General features: G+C 35.5%; 1 protein-coding gene across 3 annotated transcripts in view; it reads right to left on the bottom strand.

Moving 5' to 3' along the window:
- TOPBP1 (DNA topoisomerase II binding protein 1) overlaps positions 1 to 15,595 on the bottom strand; it is a 77,322-nt gene that overhangs the window by 52,638 nt on the left and 9,089 nt on the right. For all 3 annotated transcript variants that reach the window (XM_082655611.1, XM_082655612.1, XM_082655613.1), the window contains 3 exons: positions 15,103 to 15,263; positions 13,230 to 13,393; positions 12,831 to 13,081 (listed from right to left, as the gene is read on the bottom strand). In XM_082655611.1, the coding sequence (XP_082511737.1) occupies positions 12,831 to 13,081; positions 13,230 to 13,393; positions 15,103 to 15,263 (576 nt within the window). The remainder of the gene's footprint in view (positions 1 to 12,830; positions 13,082 to 13,229; positions 13,394 to 15,102; positions 15,264 to 15,595) is intronic.

Here is a 15,595-nt window from a genome sequence, read left to right as displayed (position 1 = left end):
AAGGGACTAAAAAAATATTTGAAGACATTATAGTTGAGAACTTCCCTAATATGAGAAAGGAAATAGTTAATCAAGTCCGCCAAGCACAGGGAGTCCCATACAGGATAAATCCAAGGAGAAACACGTTAAGACACATATTAACCAAACTGTCAAAAGTTAAATACAAAGAAAACATATTAAAAGCAGCAAAGGAAAAACAACAAATAGCACACAAGGGAATCCCCATAAGGTTAACAGCTGATCTTTCAGCAGAAACTCTGCAAGCCAGAAGGGACTGGCAGGATATATTTAAAGTGATGAAGGAGAAAAACCTGCAACCAAGATTACTCTACCCAGCAAGGATCTCATTCAGATTTGATGGAGAACTTAAAGCCTTTGCAGACAAGCAAAAGCTGAGAGAGTTCAGCACCACCAAACCAGCTCTACAACAAATGCTAAAGGATCTTCTCTAGGCAAGAAACAGAAGAGAAGGAAAAGACCTATAATAACAAACCCCAAACAATTAGGAAAATGGGAATAGGAACATACGTATCGATAATTACCTTAAATGTAAATGGATTAAATGCTCCCACCAAAAGACACAGACTGGCTGAATGGATACAAAAACAAGACCCAGACATATGCTGTCTACAAGAGACCCACTTCAGACCTAGAGACACATACAGACTGCAAGTGAGGGGATGGAAAAACATATTCCATGCAAATGGAAATCAAAAGAAAGCTGGAGTAGCAATTCTCATATCAGACAAAATAGACTTTAAAATAAGGACTATTAGAAGAGACAAAGGACACTACACAATGATCAAGGGATCGATCCAAGAAGAAGATATAACAATTTTAAGTATCTATGCACCTAACATAGGAGCACCTCAATACATAAGGCAAATACTAACAGCCGTAGAAGGGGAAGTTGACAGTAACACATTCATAGTGGGGGACTTTAACACCCCACTTTCACCAATGGACAGATCATCCAAAATGAAAATAAATAAGGAAACACAGGTTTAAAGGATACATTAAACAAGATGGACTTAATTGATATTTATAGGACATTCCATCCAAAATCAACAGAATACACTTTTTTCTCAAGTGCTCATGGAACATTCTCCAGGACAGATCATATATTGGGTCACAAATCAAGCCTTGGTAAATTTAAGAAAACTGAAATTGTATCAAGTTTCTTCTCCGACCACAATGCTATGAGACTAGATATCAATTACAGGAAAAGATCTGTAAAAAATACAAACACATGGAGGCTAAACAATACACTACTTAATAACGAAGTGATCAATGAAGAAATCAAAGAGGAAATCACAAAATACCTAGAAACAAATGACAATGGAGACACGACGACCCACAACCTATGCGATGCAACAAAAGCAGTTCTAAGAGGGAGGTTTATAGCAATACAATCCTACCTTAAAAAACAGGAAACATCTCGAATAAACAACCTAACCTTGCACCTAAAGCAATTAGAGAAAGAAGAACAAAAAAACCCCGAAGTTAGCAGAAGGAAAGAAATCATAAAGATCAGATTAGAAATAAATGAAAAAGAAATGAAGGAAACGATAGCAAAGATCAATAAAACTGAAAGTTGGTACTTTGAGAAGATAAACAAAATTAATAAACCATTAGCCAGACCCATCAAGAAAAAAAGGGAGAAGACTCAAATCAATAGAATTAGAAATGAAAAAGGAGAAGTAACAACTGACACTGCAGAAATACAAAAGATCACGAGAGATTACTACACGCAACTCTATGCCAATAAAATGGACAAACTGGAAGAAATGGACAAATTCTTAGAAATGCACAACGTGCCAAGACTGAATCAGGAAGAAATGGAAAATATGAACAGACGAATCACAAGCACTGAAATTGAAACTGTGATTAAAAATCTTCCAACAAACAAAAGCCCAGGACCAGATGGCTTCACAGGCAAATTCTATCAAACATTTAGAGAAGAGCTAACACCTATCTTTCTCAAGCTCTTCCAAAATACAGCAGAGGGAGGAACACTCACAAACTCATTGTACAAGGCCACCATCACCCTGATACCAAAACCAGACAAGGATGTCACAAAGAAAGAAAACTACAGGCCAATATCACTGATGAACATAGATGCAAAAATCCTCAATAAAATACTAGCAAACAGAATCCAACAGCACATTAAAAGGATCATACACCATGGATCAAGTGGCATTTATTCCAGGAATGCAAGGATTCTTCAATATATGCAAATCAATCAATGTGATACACCATATTAACAAACTGAAGGAGAAAAACCATATGGTCATCTCAACAGATGCAGAGAAAGCTTTCGACAAAATTCAACACCCATTTATGATAAAAACCCTGCAGAAAGTAGGCATAGAGGGAACTTTCCTCAACATAATAAAGGCCATATATGACAAACCCACAGCCAACATCATCCTCAATGGTGAAAAACTGAAAGCATTTCCACTAAGATCAGGAACAAGACAAGGTTGCCCACTCTCACCACTCTTATTCAACATAGTTTTGGAAGTTTTAGCCACAGCAATCAGAGAAGAAAAAGAAATAAAAGGAATCAAAATCAGAAAAGAAGTAAAGCTGTCACTGTTTGCAGAGGACATAGAGAATCCTAAAGATGCTACCAGAAAACTACTAGAGCTAATCAATGAATTTGGTAAAGTAGCAGGATACAACATTAATGCACAGAAATCTCTTGCATTCCTATACACTAATGATGAAAAATCTGAAAGTGAAATCAAGAAAACACTCCCATTTACCATTGCACAAAAAGAATAAAATATCTAGGAATAAACCTACCTAAGGAGACAGAAGACCTGTATGCAGAAAATTATAAGACACTGATGAAAGAAATTAAAGATGATACAAACAGATGGAGAGATATACCATGTTCTTGGGTTGGAAGAATCAACATTGTGAAAATGACTGTACTACCCAAAGCAATCTACAGATTCAATGCAATCCCTAGCAAACTACCACTGGCATTTTTCACAGAAGTAGAACAAAAAATTTCACAATATGTATGGAAACACAGAAGACCCCGAAAAGCAAAGCAATCTTGAGAACGAAAAACGGAGCTGGAGGAATCAGGCTCCCTGACTTCAGACTATACTACAAGGCTATAGTATCAAGAGAGTATGGTACTGGCACAAAAACAGAAATATAGATCAACGGAACAGGATAGAAAGACCCAGAGATAAACCCACGCACATATGGCCACCTTATCTTTGATAAAGGAGGCAGGAATGTACAGTGGAGAAAGGACAGCTCAGGAAGTGGTGCGAGGAAAACTGGACAGGTACATGTAAAAGTATGAGATTAGATCACTCCCTAACACCATACACAAAAATAAGCTCAAAATGGATTAAAGACCTAAATGTAAGGCCAGAAACTATCAGACTGTTAGAGGAAAACAGGCAAAACACTCTTATGTCATAAATCACAGCAAGATCCTTTTTGACCCACCTCCTAGAGAAATGGAAATAAAAACAAAAATAAACAAATGGGACCTAATGAAACTTCAAAGCTTTTGCACAGCAAAGGAAACCATAAACAAGACCAAAAGACAACCCTCAGAATGGGAGAAAATATTTGCAAATGAAGAAACTGACAGAGGATTAATCTCCAAAATTTACAAGCAGCTCATGCAGCTCAATAACAAAAAAACAAACAACCCAATCCAAAAATGGGCAGAAGACCTAAATAGACATTTCTCCAAAGAAGATATATAGACTGCGAACAAACACATGAAAGAATGCTCAACATCACTAATCATTAGAGAAATGCAAATCAAAACTACAATGAGGTACACCTCACACCAGTCAGAATGGCCATCATCAAAAAATCTACAAACAATAAATGCTGGAGACTGTGGAGAAACGGGAACACTCTTGCACTGCTGGTGGGAATGTGAATTGGTACAGCCAGTATGGAGAACAGTATGGCAGTTCCTTAAAAAACTACAAATAGAACTACCATATGACCCAGCAATCCCACTATTGGGCATATACCCTGAGAAAACCATAATTCAAAAAGAGGCATGTACCAAAATTTTCATTTCAGCTGTATTGCCCGGAGATGGAAACAACGTAAGTGCCCATCATCGGATGAATGGATAAAGAAGATGTGGCACATATATACAATGGAATATTACTCAGCCATAAAAAGAAACGAAATTGAGCTATGTGTAATGAGGTGGATAGACCTAGAGTCTGTCAGAGAGTGAAGTAAGTCAGAAAGAGAAAGACAAATACCGTATGCTAACACATATATATGGAATTTAAGACAAAAAAATGTCATGAAGAACGTAGGGGTAAGACAGGAATAAAGACACAGACCTACTAGAGAAGGGACTTGAGGATATGGGGAGGGGGAAGGGTGAGCTGTGACAAAGCGAGAGAGAGGCATGGACATATGTACACTACCAAACGTAAGGTGGATAGCTAGTGGGAAGCAGCCGCATAGCACAGGGAGATCAGCTCGGTGCTTTGTGACCGCCTAGAGGGGTGAGATAGGGAGGGTGGGAGGGAGGGAGATGCAAACGGGAAGAGATATGGGAATATATGTATATATATAACTGATTCACTTTGTTATAAAGCAGAAACTAACACACCATTGTAAAGCAATTATACCCCAATAAAGATGCTAAAAAAAAAAAAAAACATGTACCAAAATGTTCATTACAGCTCTATTTACAATAGCCAGGAGATGGAAAGAACCTAAGTGTCCATCATTGGATGAATGCATAAAGAAGATGTGGCACATATATACAATGGAATATTACTCAGCCATAAAGAGAAATGAAATTGAGCTATTTGTAATGAGGTGAATGGACCTAGAGTCTGTCATACAGAGTGAAGTAAATCAGGAGGAGAAAAACAAATACTGTATGCTAACACATATATATGGAATTTAAGAAAAAAATGTCATGAAGAACGTAGGGGTAAGACAGGAAGAAAGACACAGACCTACTAGAGAATGGACTTGAGGATATGGGGAGGGGGAAGGGTAAGCTGTGACAAAGTGAGAGAGTGGCATGGACATATATACACTACCAAACATAAGGTAGATAGCTAGTGGGAAGCAGCCGCATAGCACAGGGAGATCAGCTTGGTGCTTTGTGACCACCTAGAGAGGTGGGATTGGGAGGGAGGAAGACGCAAGAAGGAAGAGATATGGGAACATCTGTATATGTATAACTGATTCACTTTGTTATAAAGCAGAAACTAACACACTATTGTAAAGCAATTTTACTCTGATAAAGGTGTTAAAATTTTTATTATGAAGTATTTAATACATCTAAAAACATATAAAGAATAATGAGTAACCATATACTACTAATCTAGCCATTAGAAAAAATAAAATATTTTACTTGGCCAAAATTCTCCTGTGAATTCCTTCCCATTTTCTTTGTGGTTTACAACATATATATAACTGTAAGTAATATATACACTACTTCATTTTGTGTGTATTTTGACTTACATAAGTGATACATGGTATGTACTCTTTTGCTATCCTAACCTCAGCATGAGAGACATTCATCTCATCCAAGTAACTGGTTATGAATGTACCACACTGGTATATGAACATACCACAATTTATTTTTCCACCTAAGGATATTTTTATTGTGTTTTTTTTTGGTTTTGCTTTGTTGTTTTGCCAATACAGTACAAACCGTACTGCTGAGATTGTTCTTATGCACGTCTCTGTGCACATGAGCAAGAATTTTTCTAGGGTTGGCTTGGCTGATTCCTGGGATATGTACATATTCCACTTTCTTACATAATGCATATTGCTTTCTGAAGTGTTTGTTCTAGTTTACCACTTTATACTAGAACAATAGTAAGGATTCCTATTGCACATCCTTTCAACATTTAGAATTTCCCATAAGGCTTGAAATTCTTATTAATTTGATGGATGTAAAGTGGGATCTCATTGTGGTTTTAATCTTATAACTGACTGCTAATAAGGTAGAGCATCTTTTTGAGTGTTATTTGACAAATACTTTAAAGTAGTTGGATTTTTCAATCTTATTTTGTGGTCTGTGGTTTTCTATTTTATACAAGTTTTCCTATCTGAGGGTCATAAAGTTACTTTTATGTATATGTTTTAGAGGTCTTAAAGTTTTGCCTTCCCACGTTACGTCTTCAATCCACATGGAGTTGATTTTTGTATTTGATAAGAAGTGTTCAGATTATCCATGTGGATAATCACTTGTTTTCAAACTTTTTATTGAACAGTTCACCCTTTTTCTACTAATTTGCACTGCTGCCTCTGTCATTTATTAAGGGTCTGTTAAATGGGGATCTGTGTTTAAGCTTTTTATTCTGTTCCATTGAGATACTGCAGTGATAAACCATCTTATTATAATAACTTTGTGTAAAATGTTTTGATATCTGAAATAAAAGGACTCTCCAATTTTCTTTACAAAAGTGTCTTACCCTTTTTTGGACCTTTGCTTCTAATTTTTTAAATTAGTTTGTCAGTTTGCATAAATCAGTATGGGAATTTGGTTGGGATTCTATTAAATTTATAATTTGGAGCAGAATTGACAACTTTACAATGAAAAATTCTTCCTTTCCATGAATATAGAATATCAGCATACAGTTTTATCTTTTTTTAATGTTTTTCAATAAAGTATAACTACACTCATAAGATCCTGCACATGCTGTGTTATAAGTATTCCTAATTTTTTGTTTTCTATTTATATTATGTTCATTTGTTCTTTTTGATATTTTAATTTTTATGTCTTAAAATTACATTTTTGAACTGTTTGCTGGTATATAAGAATGAAATATTTTTAATATCAGATATCATATTAAAAGTTTTCTATAGAACATTCTGTGTATTGAGTTGTTTTTTTTTTTTGTTTTTTTTAACATCTTTATTGGAGTATAATTGCTTTACAATGGTGTGTTAGTTTCTGCTTTATAACAGTGAATCAGTTATACATATACACATGTTCCCATATCTCTTCATTCTTGCGTCTCCCTCCCACCTTCCCTATCCCAACCCTCTAGGTGGACCCGCTAGGCAGATGTTTCCCACTAGCTATCTATTTTACATTTGGTAGTGTAAATAAGTCAATGTTACTCTTTCACTTCATCCCAGCTTACCCTGCCCCCTCCCTGTGTCCTCAAGTCCATTCTCTACGTCTGCGTCTTTATTCCTGTCCTGCTCCTAGGTTCATAAGAACCTTTTTTTTTTTTAGATTCCATATATGTGTTACCATATGGTATTTTTCACTTTCTGACTTACTTCACTCTGTAAGACAGACTCTAGGTGCACCAACCTCACTACAAATAACTCAATTTTGTTTCTTTTTATGGTTGAGTAGTATTCCATTGTATACATTGCCACATCTTCTTTACCCATTCATCTGTCCATGGATACTTAGGTTGCTTCCATGTCCTGGCTATTGTAAATAGTGCTGCAATAAACATTGTGGTACATTAACTCTTTTTGAATTATGGTTTTCTCAGGGTACATGCCCAGTAGTGGGATTGCTGGGTCATAAAGTAGTTCTGTTTTTAGTGTTTTAAGGAACCTCCATACTGTTCTCCATAGTGGCTGCACCAATTTACATTCTCACCAACAGTGCAAGTGGGTTCCCTTTTCTCCACACCCTCTCCAGCATTTATTGTTTGTAAATTTTTTGATGATGGCCATTCTGACAAGTGTGAGGTGATACCTCATTGTAACTTTGATTTGCATTTCTCTAATGATTAATGAGGCTGAGTATCCTTGCATGTGCTTGTTGGCAATCTGTATATCTTCTGTGGAGAAACGTCTATTTAGGTCTTCTGCCCATTTTTGGATTGGTTTTTTTTTTTTTATATTGAGCTGCATAAGCTGCTTGTATATTTTGGAGATTAACCCTTTGTCAGTTACTTCATTTGCAAATATCTTCTCCCATTCTGAGGGTTCTCTTTTCATCTTGTTTATGGTTTCCATTGCTGTGCAAAAGGCTTTACGTTTCATTAGGTTCCATTTGTTTACTTGTTTTTATTTCCATTTCTCTAGGAGGTGGGTCAAAAAGGATCTTGCTGTGATTTACGTCATAGAGTGTTCTATGTTTTCCTCTAAGGGTTTTATAGTGTCTGGCCTTATATTTAGGTCTTTAATCCATTTTGAGTTTATTTTTGTATATGGTGTTAGGGAATGTTCTAATTTCATTCATTTACATGTAGCTGTCCAGTTTTCCCAGCACCACTTATTGAAGAGGCTGTCTTTTCTCCATTGTATATTCTTGCCTCCTTTATGAAAGATAAGGTGACCATTATAGGCAGGGGTTTATCTCTGGGCTTTCTATCCTGTTCCATTGATCTCTATTTCTGTGTTTGTGCCAGCACCATACTGTCTTGATTACTGTAGCTTTGTAGTATAGTCTGAAGACCGGGAGCCTGATTCCTCCAGTTCTGGCTTTCTTTCTCAAGATTGCGTTGGGTATTTGGGTTCTTTTGTGTTTCCATACAAATTGTGAAATTTTTTGTTCTAGTTCTGTGAAAAATGCCATTGGTAGTTTGATAGGGATTGCATTGAATCTGTAGATTGCTTTGGGTACTATAGTCATTTTCACAATATTGATTCTTCCAAAGCAAGAATATGGTGTATCTCTGTGTTTGTATCATCTTTAATTTCTTTCATCAGTGTCTCATAGTTTTCTGCATACAGGTCTTTTATCTCCTTAGGTAGGTTTATTCCTAGGTATTTTATTCTTTTTGTTGGAATGGTAAATGGGAGTGTTTCCTTAATTTCTCTCAGATTTTCTGTCGTCAGTATATAGGAATGCAAGAGATTTCTGTGCATTAATTTTGTATCCTGCTACTCTACAAATTCATCAATTAGCTCCAGTAGTTTTCTGGTAGCATCTTTAGGATTTTCTATGTATAGTATCATGTCATCTGCAAACAGTGCCAGTTTTACTTCTTCTTTTCCGATTTGGATTCCTCTTATTTCTTTTTCTTCTCTGACTGCTGTGAGTAAAACTTCCAAAACTATGTTGAATACTGCTGAGAGTGGGCACCCTTGACTTGTTCCTGATCTTAGAGAAAATGGTTTCAGTTTTTCACCTTTGAGAAGGATATTGACTGTCAGTTTATCATGTATGTCCTTTATTAAGTTGAGGTAGGTTCCCTCTGTGCCCACTTTCTCGTGCGTTTTTGTCATAAGTGGGTGATGAATTTTGTCGAAAGCTTTTTCTGCATCTACTGAGATTACCATATGGTTTTTATCCTTCAATTTGTTAATATTGTGTATCACATTGATTGATTTGTGTATACTGAAGAATCCTTGCATTCCTTAGATAAACCCCACTTGATCATGGTGTATGACCCTTTTAGTGTGCGGTTGGATTCTGTGTGCTAGTATTTTGTTGAGGATTTTTGCATCTATGTTCATCAGAGATATTGGCCTGTAGTTTTCTTTTTTTGTGACATCTTTGTCTGGCTTTGGTATCAAGGTGATGGTGGCCTTGTAGAATGAGTTTGGGAGTGTTCTTCCCTCTGCTATATCTTGGAAGCGTTTGAGAAGGATAGGTGTTAACTCTTCTCTAAATGTTTGATAGAATTTGCCTGCGAAGCCATCTGGTCCTGGGCTTTTGTTTGTTGGAAGATTTTTAATCACAGTTTCAATTTCAGTGCTTGTGATTGGTCTGTTTATATTTTCTATTTCTTCCTGGTTCAGTCTTGGAAGGTTGTGCTTTTCTAAGAATTTGCCCATTTCTTCCAGGTTGTCCATTTTATTGGCATAGAGTTGCTTGTAGTAATCTCTCATGATCCTTTGTATTTCTACAGTGTCAGTTGTTACTTCTCCTTTTTCATTTCTAATTCTGTTGATTTGTCTTCTCCCTTTTTTTCTTGATGAGTCTGGCTAATGGTTTATCAATTTTATCTCCTCAAAGAACTAGCTTTTAGCTTTATTGACCTTTGCTATCGTTTCCTTCATTTCTATTTCATTGATATCTGATCTGACCTTTATGATTTCTTTCCTTCTACTAACTTCGGGGTTTTTTTGTCCTTCTTTCTCTAATTCCTTTAGGTGTAAGGTTAGGTTGTTTGAGATATTTCTTTTTCCTTCAGGTAGGATTGTATTGCTATAAACTTCTCTCTTAGAACTGCTTTTGCTGCATCCCAGAGGTTTTGTGTCATGGTGTTTCTATTGTCATTTGTTTCTAGGTATTTTTTGATTTCTTCTTTGATTTCTTCAGTGATCTCTCGGTTATTTAGTAGTGGATTGTTTAGCCTCCATGTGTTTGTATTTTTTACAGATTGCTTTCCTGTAACTGATATCTAGTTTCAAAGCATTGTGGTTGGAAAAGATACTTGATACAATTTCAATTTTCTTAAATTTACTAAGGCTTGATTTGTGACCTATGATATGGTCTATCCTGGAGAATATTCCATGAGCACTGGAGAAGAAAGTGTATTCTTCTGCTTTTGGATGTAATGTCCTATAAATACCAATTAAGTCCATCTTGTTTAATGTCATTTAAAGCTTGTGTTTCCTTATTTATTTTCATTTTTCATCTCTTCATTGGTGAAAGTGAGGTGTTAATACCCCTACTATGATTGTGTTACTGTCGATTTCCCTTTTATGGCTGTTAGCATTTGCCCTATGTATTGAGGTGCTCCTATGTTGGGTGCATAAATACTTACAATTGTTATATCTTCTTCGAGTGATCCCTTGATCATTATGTAGTGTCTTTTTGGTCTCTTGTAATAGTGTCTATTTTAAAGTCTATTTTGTCTGATATGAGAATTGCTACTCCAGCTTTCTTTTGATTTCCATTTGCATGGAGTATCTTTTTCCATCCCCTCAGTTTCAGTCTGTATATGTCCCTAGATCTGAAGTGGGTCTCTTGTAGACAGCATATATATGGGTCTTGTTTTTGTATCCATTCAGCCAGTCTATGTCTTTTGTTTGGAGCATTTAATCCATTTACATTTAAGGTAATTATCGATATGTATGTTCCTATTCCCATTTTCTTAATTGTTTTGGGTTACTGTAGGTCTTTTCCATCTCTTGTGTTTCCTGCCTAGAGAAGTTCCTTTAGCATTTGTTGTAAAGCTGGTTTTGTGGTGATGAATTCTCTTAGTTTTTGCTTGTCTGTAAAGGTTTTAATTTCTCTGTTGAATCTGAATGAGATCCTTGTGGGTAGAGGAATCTTGGTTGTAGGTCTTTCCCTTTCATCACTTTAAACATGTCCTGCCACTCCCTTCTGTCTTGCTGAGTTTCTACTGGAAGATCAGCTGTTAACCTTATGGGGATTCCCTTGTATGTTATTTGTTGCTTTTCCGTTGCTGCTTTTAATATTTGTTCTTTGCATTTAATTTTTGATAGTTTGATAAATATGTGTCTTGGTGTGTTTCTCCTTGGATTGATCCTGTATGGGACTCTCTGCGCTTCCTGGACTTGACTATGTCCTTTCCCATGTTAGGGACATTTTCAACTATAATCTCTTCCAATATTTTCTCAGTCCCTTTCTTTTCCTCTTCTTCTTCTGGGACCCCTATAATTCGAATGTTGGTGCGTTTAATGTCCCAGAGATCTCTGAGACTGTCCTCAATTCTTTTCATTCTTCTTTTTGTTTATTCTGCTCCCTGGCAGTTACTTGCACCATTTTATCTTCCAGCTCACTTCTTCTGCCTCAATTGAGTTCTTCTGCCTCAATTATTCTGCTATTGATTCCTTGAGTATTTTTAATTTCAGTAATTGTGTTGCTCATCACTGTTCGTTTGCTCCTTAGTTCTTCTAGATCCTTGATAAATGTTTTTTGTATTTTCTCCATTCTGTTTTTGAGATTTTGAATCATTTTTACTATCATTACTCTACATTCTTTTTCAGGTAGGTTGCCTATTTTGTCGTCATTTGTCTTGCAGGTTTTTACCTTGCTCCATCGTCTGCAACATAGTTTTTTGTTGTTGTGTGTTTTTTTTTTTTTGATTGGTGGTGCTGTATTCCTGTCTTACTGGTTGTTTGGCCTGAGATGTCCAGCACTGGAGTCTGCAGGCAGTTGGATAGAGCCAAGTCTTGGTGCTGAGATGAGGACCTCCAGGAGGTGTCACTCCAATTAATATTCTCTGGGTTCTGATGTTCTCTGTTAGTCCAGAGATTTGAACTCAGATCTCCCACCACAGGAGCTCAGGCCTGACCTCCGGCCTGGGAACCAAGATTCCGTAAGCCTCATGGGGGAGGGGAGGGGAGGGGAGGGACAGATCAGTACAATATCAAAGAATAGAAAACAAAATACAATTAGAAAGATATGAAATATATTAGAAAAAATAAAACTATAATTGAAACAACTGTAACAAAATAAAACCACAACAGAAAAAAAAAAAGGGTGGAGGGCGGGAACAAGGCAAAACGAGAGAAGAATAACAAAGTATAAAGAGTAAAAAAATAAGAAATGCTGCCCACAACTCTTTACTGGCAATTTTGCTTACCACACTGAGACTACATCCTGAGATGGTAGTCTACAGTGCAGCATTATACCCATCAAAGAGCACAATTACCAAGTAAGAGGCATTTGTTACAAGGTTAAAATAAAAGTTCAGGGCTTTACAAACTCACACAAACCAAGTAATGCCTGTGTATAAAACAGATCTAAGAGGAACAAGTGAGTTGAAGAGAGAAGAGGGAGTCAGAAGGTCCAGAATCCCTTAGCCTTGCCTGCTTAAAAAAAAGAAGTGACACACACAGAACTTCAAGGGAAGAAAAACGTTAGTTTAACTAAATTCCAGAGAACCTGGCAGAAATCACATATGTATATATTCTGCTACCAAAATATTTAATGACTGTAAACACTAATCACTCTTTCTTACCTATGGTTGGGTTATTAGTCGCATATTGAGAGAGCAGATCTTCATCAGTTTCCTCATGCTTTTCATTTGGAGCAAAGTCTTTCTTAGAGAAGCTGCTCTTCTTCCTTTTTAAAAGGGTTGTTTTACTTTCAGGTTGGTCTGAAACTGGAATTTCCACGGGCTGGTAGTTAGCATGGATATATGGCTCTTCAGGAAGCATATTACCTTTACTAAAACACTCCAGCAACCATTTTGCTCCCACTACATGAGGCCTACAAAAATAGTACATAGTTATATATTAGTTTAAACTATAAGGACCACAATCCCACTTGCCATGCAGTTTACATAATTGCCAGGACATGCAATTTAAAAAAAATTATCACAGAGTAGAAATTGCTTTGAATTAAAAACTGACAAAACCTGTGGGCTGATTTATCCCAAAACTGCTTCAATTCATCATCATAATCTCCCACAATAACATGAGTTACATCTTCATTGAGCTGATTAAAGCGAACTCCACCTCCACTGTTAATAAGTCTTCTCAGTTTATCTAGCTTTCTGCCACTAAAACCGCAAAGATAGATCTGCAAAGAAAGAAAACATTTACTTTAGATTAATGTATTTAAAATGGCTTATTTCTCTCAATAGAAACCTATTTATTAAAAGCATATATCTAAATCCATTGTGCGTAAATAAGACAACTCTTGTTTACACTTTAAGATACATTAAGAAGTGACGTATATTCTGAAGGTTTGAATTTTAAAATATTCTTAAATTTTATCATTTCTTCACAATCCCATAGCATTATTACCCTTTACAGTAGACACTACTTGATAAGTATTCTGAGGCTTTAAATAAAATAGAAGCCAGAATAATTCAATTATCTTCTGAACATTAGTGCATAGCAATTTCTAAAATCAGGTAGCTTCTTAAATTGTTCTTACCACTTTTAAATTTTAAAGTAATTACAGAAATAAGCTGGCATTAAACACTTGAATTCAGAAAAGCTAGGTTTAAATTTTGGTTCAGCTGCCAATGATTAACCACATGACCAGCTCAAGATACTCAGACTCTTTAAACCAATTTTCTTACTTATATATTGAGATATCTTTTTCACAGAGTTGATTAAACAAGAAAATTTAAGTCAAAGAGCTAAGCAGAATGCTTAGGATGATATGTAAGCAGTAACTTATTTTTAACTATCAATATGTATATATATACTTTTGGAGGCACAGATGGGGTTATGTATGTATTTAAACCAATTTAATCAATATAACAATCTTCTTCAACTCTATTTTACATAACGTGTCTTTAAAAAACTTCTTAATGACCAATCTATTCCTAACTGCATTTATATCCCAAACTAAATAACCTCCATCACTAGAATACACTTTAACAAAAATGAGGAATCATATGTTTTTCTATACGAATAATTAAGTCATATTCAGAATTAGTATAGTCTAGATAAAAGATTACACAACACACTTCCTGTTCTGCTAGTAAACTGCTAAGTTTTAAAAGTATAGAAAGGAAGGTAATTTGCCCAATTTCCTTAACAATAAAATAAGGTTAAATCTTTGCTACTCTAGAATTAATGCTTAGCCTACTGATTCTACAAACAAGAATATATTAAGTATTCAGTTCTAGGAGATATATATATGATGATCCCATCAAAGGCACTTATAAGATAGTTACTCAGACACTAAAAAATAAAATAGCCCAAGAGATATTAAACAAAGCAGTACACCTAATGGTTAGGAATATAGGCTTTGGAGTAGATGTCTGGCTACTTAATGTCTGTGAGATTCTGAACAGGAACTTTAATCCTCTAAGTATCAGTCTCAATATTATCTGTTTTAGAGTTATTTGTGGGAATTAAATGGGATTATATATAAAACGTATCAACAATGTATATGAAATAATTAGCACACTGTCTAGTATGTTATAAACACTTAATAAATGATAGCTATAAATAAAAATTCATTAAGTGGTTCAGAAACTAAATGCTCTCAAAACACAGTAGATGGAAAGATTAAGGTAGTTATTAGGAAGGTTCAGAGAAGAGTTGAAAAAAATGATATGAACTTTTAATGGATGAGAGATGAAGGTACACCCCAGGCATAGAGCCCCTAAGCTAAAAGATAGACATGGCCTAATGAGTGCATCTGCTTAGCTAGAGTGGAGGGCTTATGTAAATGAGGAACAAGCCCAACTCTAAAGGGTCTTCAAAGTGAAGCTACAAGTACTAAAGTATATTATCACTTACTGCATTTATTACATGATAAAGACATACCCGACAACCATCTAATAAATCTTCAGGTGCCTGAAATGCACTGACATCCAGATTTTCAAGTGTAGGCTCCACTTTGCTATTAAGAACTGAACTATATATTGATTCATTTATGCAACTTGCACTGATGTTGGAAATATGGCTGACATCTGAAAGAGCATAACCTACATATTGAAAACAAAGATGTAATTTATGGAGATAAAATAATTGTGATTACATATTTTCCTACACATGAACTTTTCTTATACAAAAAGAGCCATGAACAATTTCTAAAGTAAGATTCAAATGCTTTTACTGAAATCTTGGTGGCAAAGTATGAAAAGGGAAAATGAAACTAATTAAGGCTCATATCTTATTTAAATGAAAATATATTTAATACATTCTCTTAATAGTGACTTGCTTCCAATAAAAATCTGAAGTTGCTGGCTTTAAGGTCCAGGAAAGTTACATTTGAAAAAAAATTTATAACATTTGTTAAATTGCCAACATTAATACC

The sequence above is a fragment of the Grampus griseus genome, assembly GCF_964374135.1.
Source record: "Grampus griseus genome assembly, chromosome: 5".
Classification (NCBI taxonomy): Eukaryota; Metazoa; Chordata; class Mammalia; order Artiodactyla; family Delphinidae; genus Grampus; species Grampus griseus.
The sequence above is the reverse complement of the archived record's forward strand: the minus strand, read 5'-3'. Positions and strand labels throughout refer to the sequence as shown.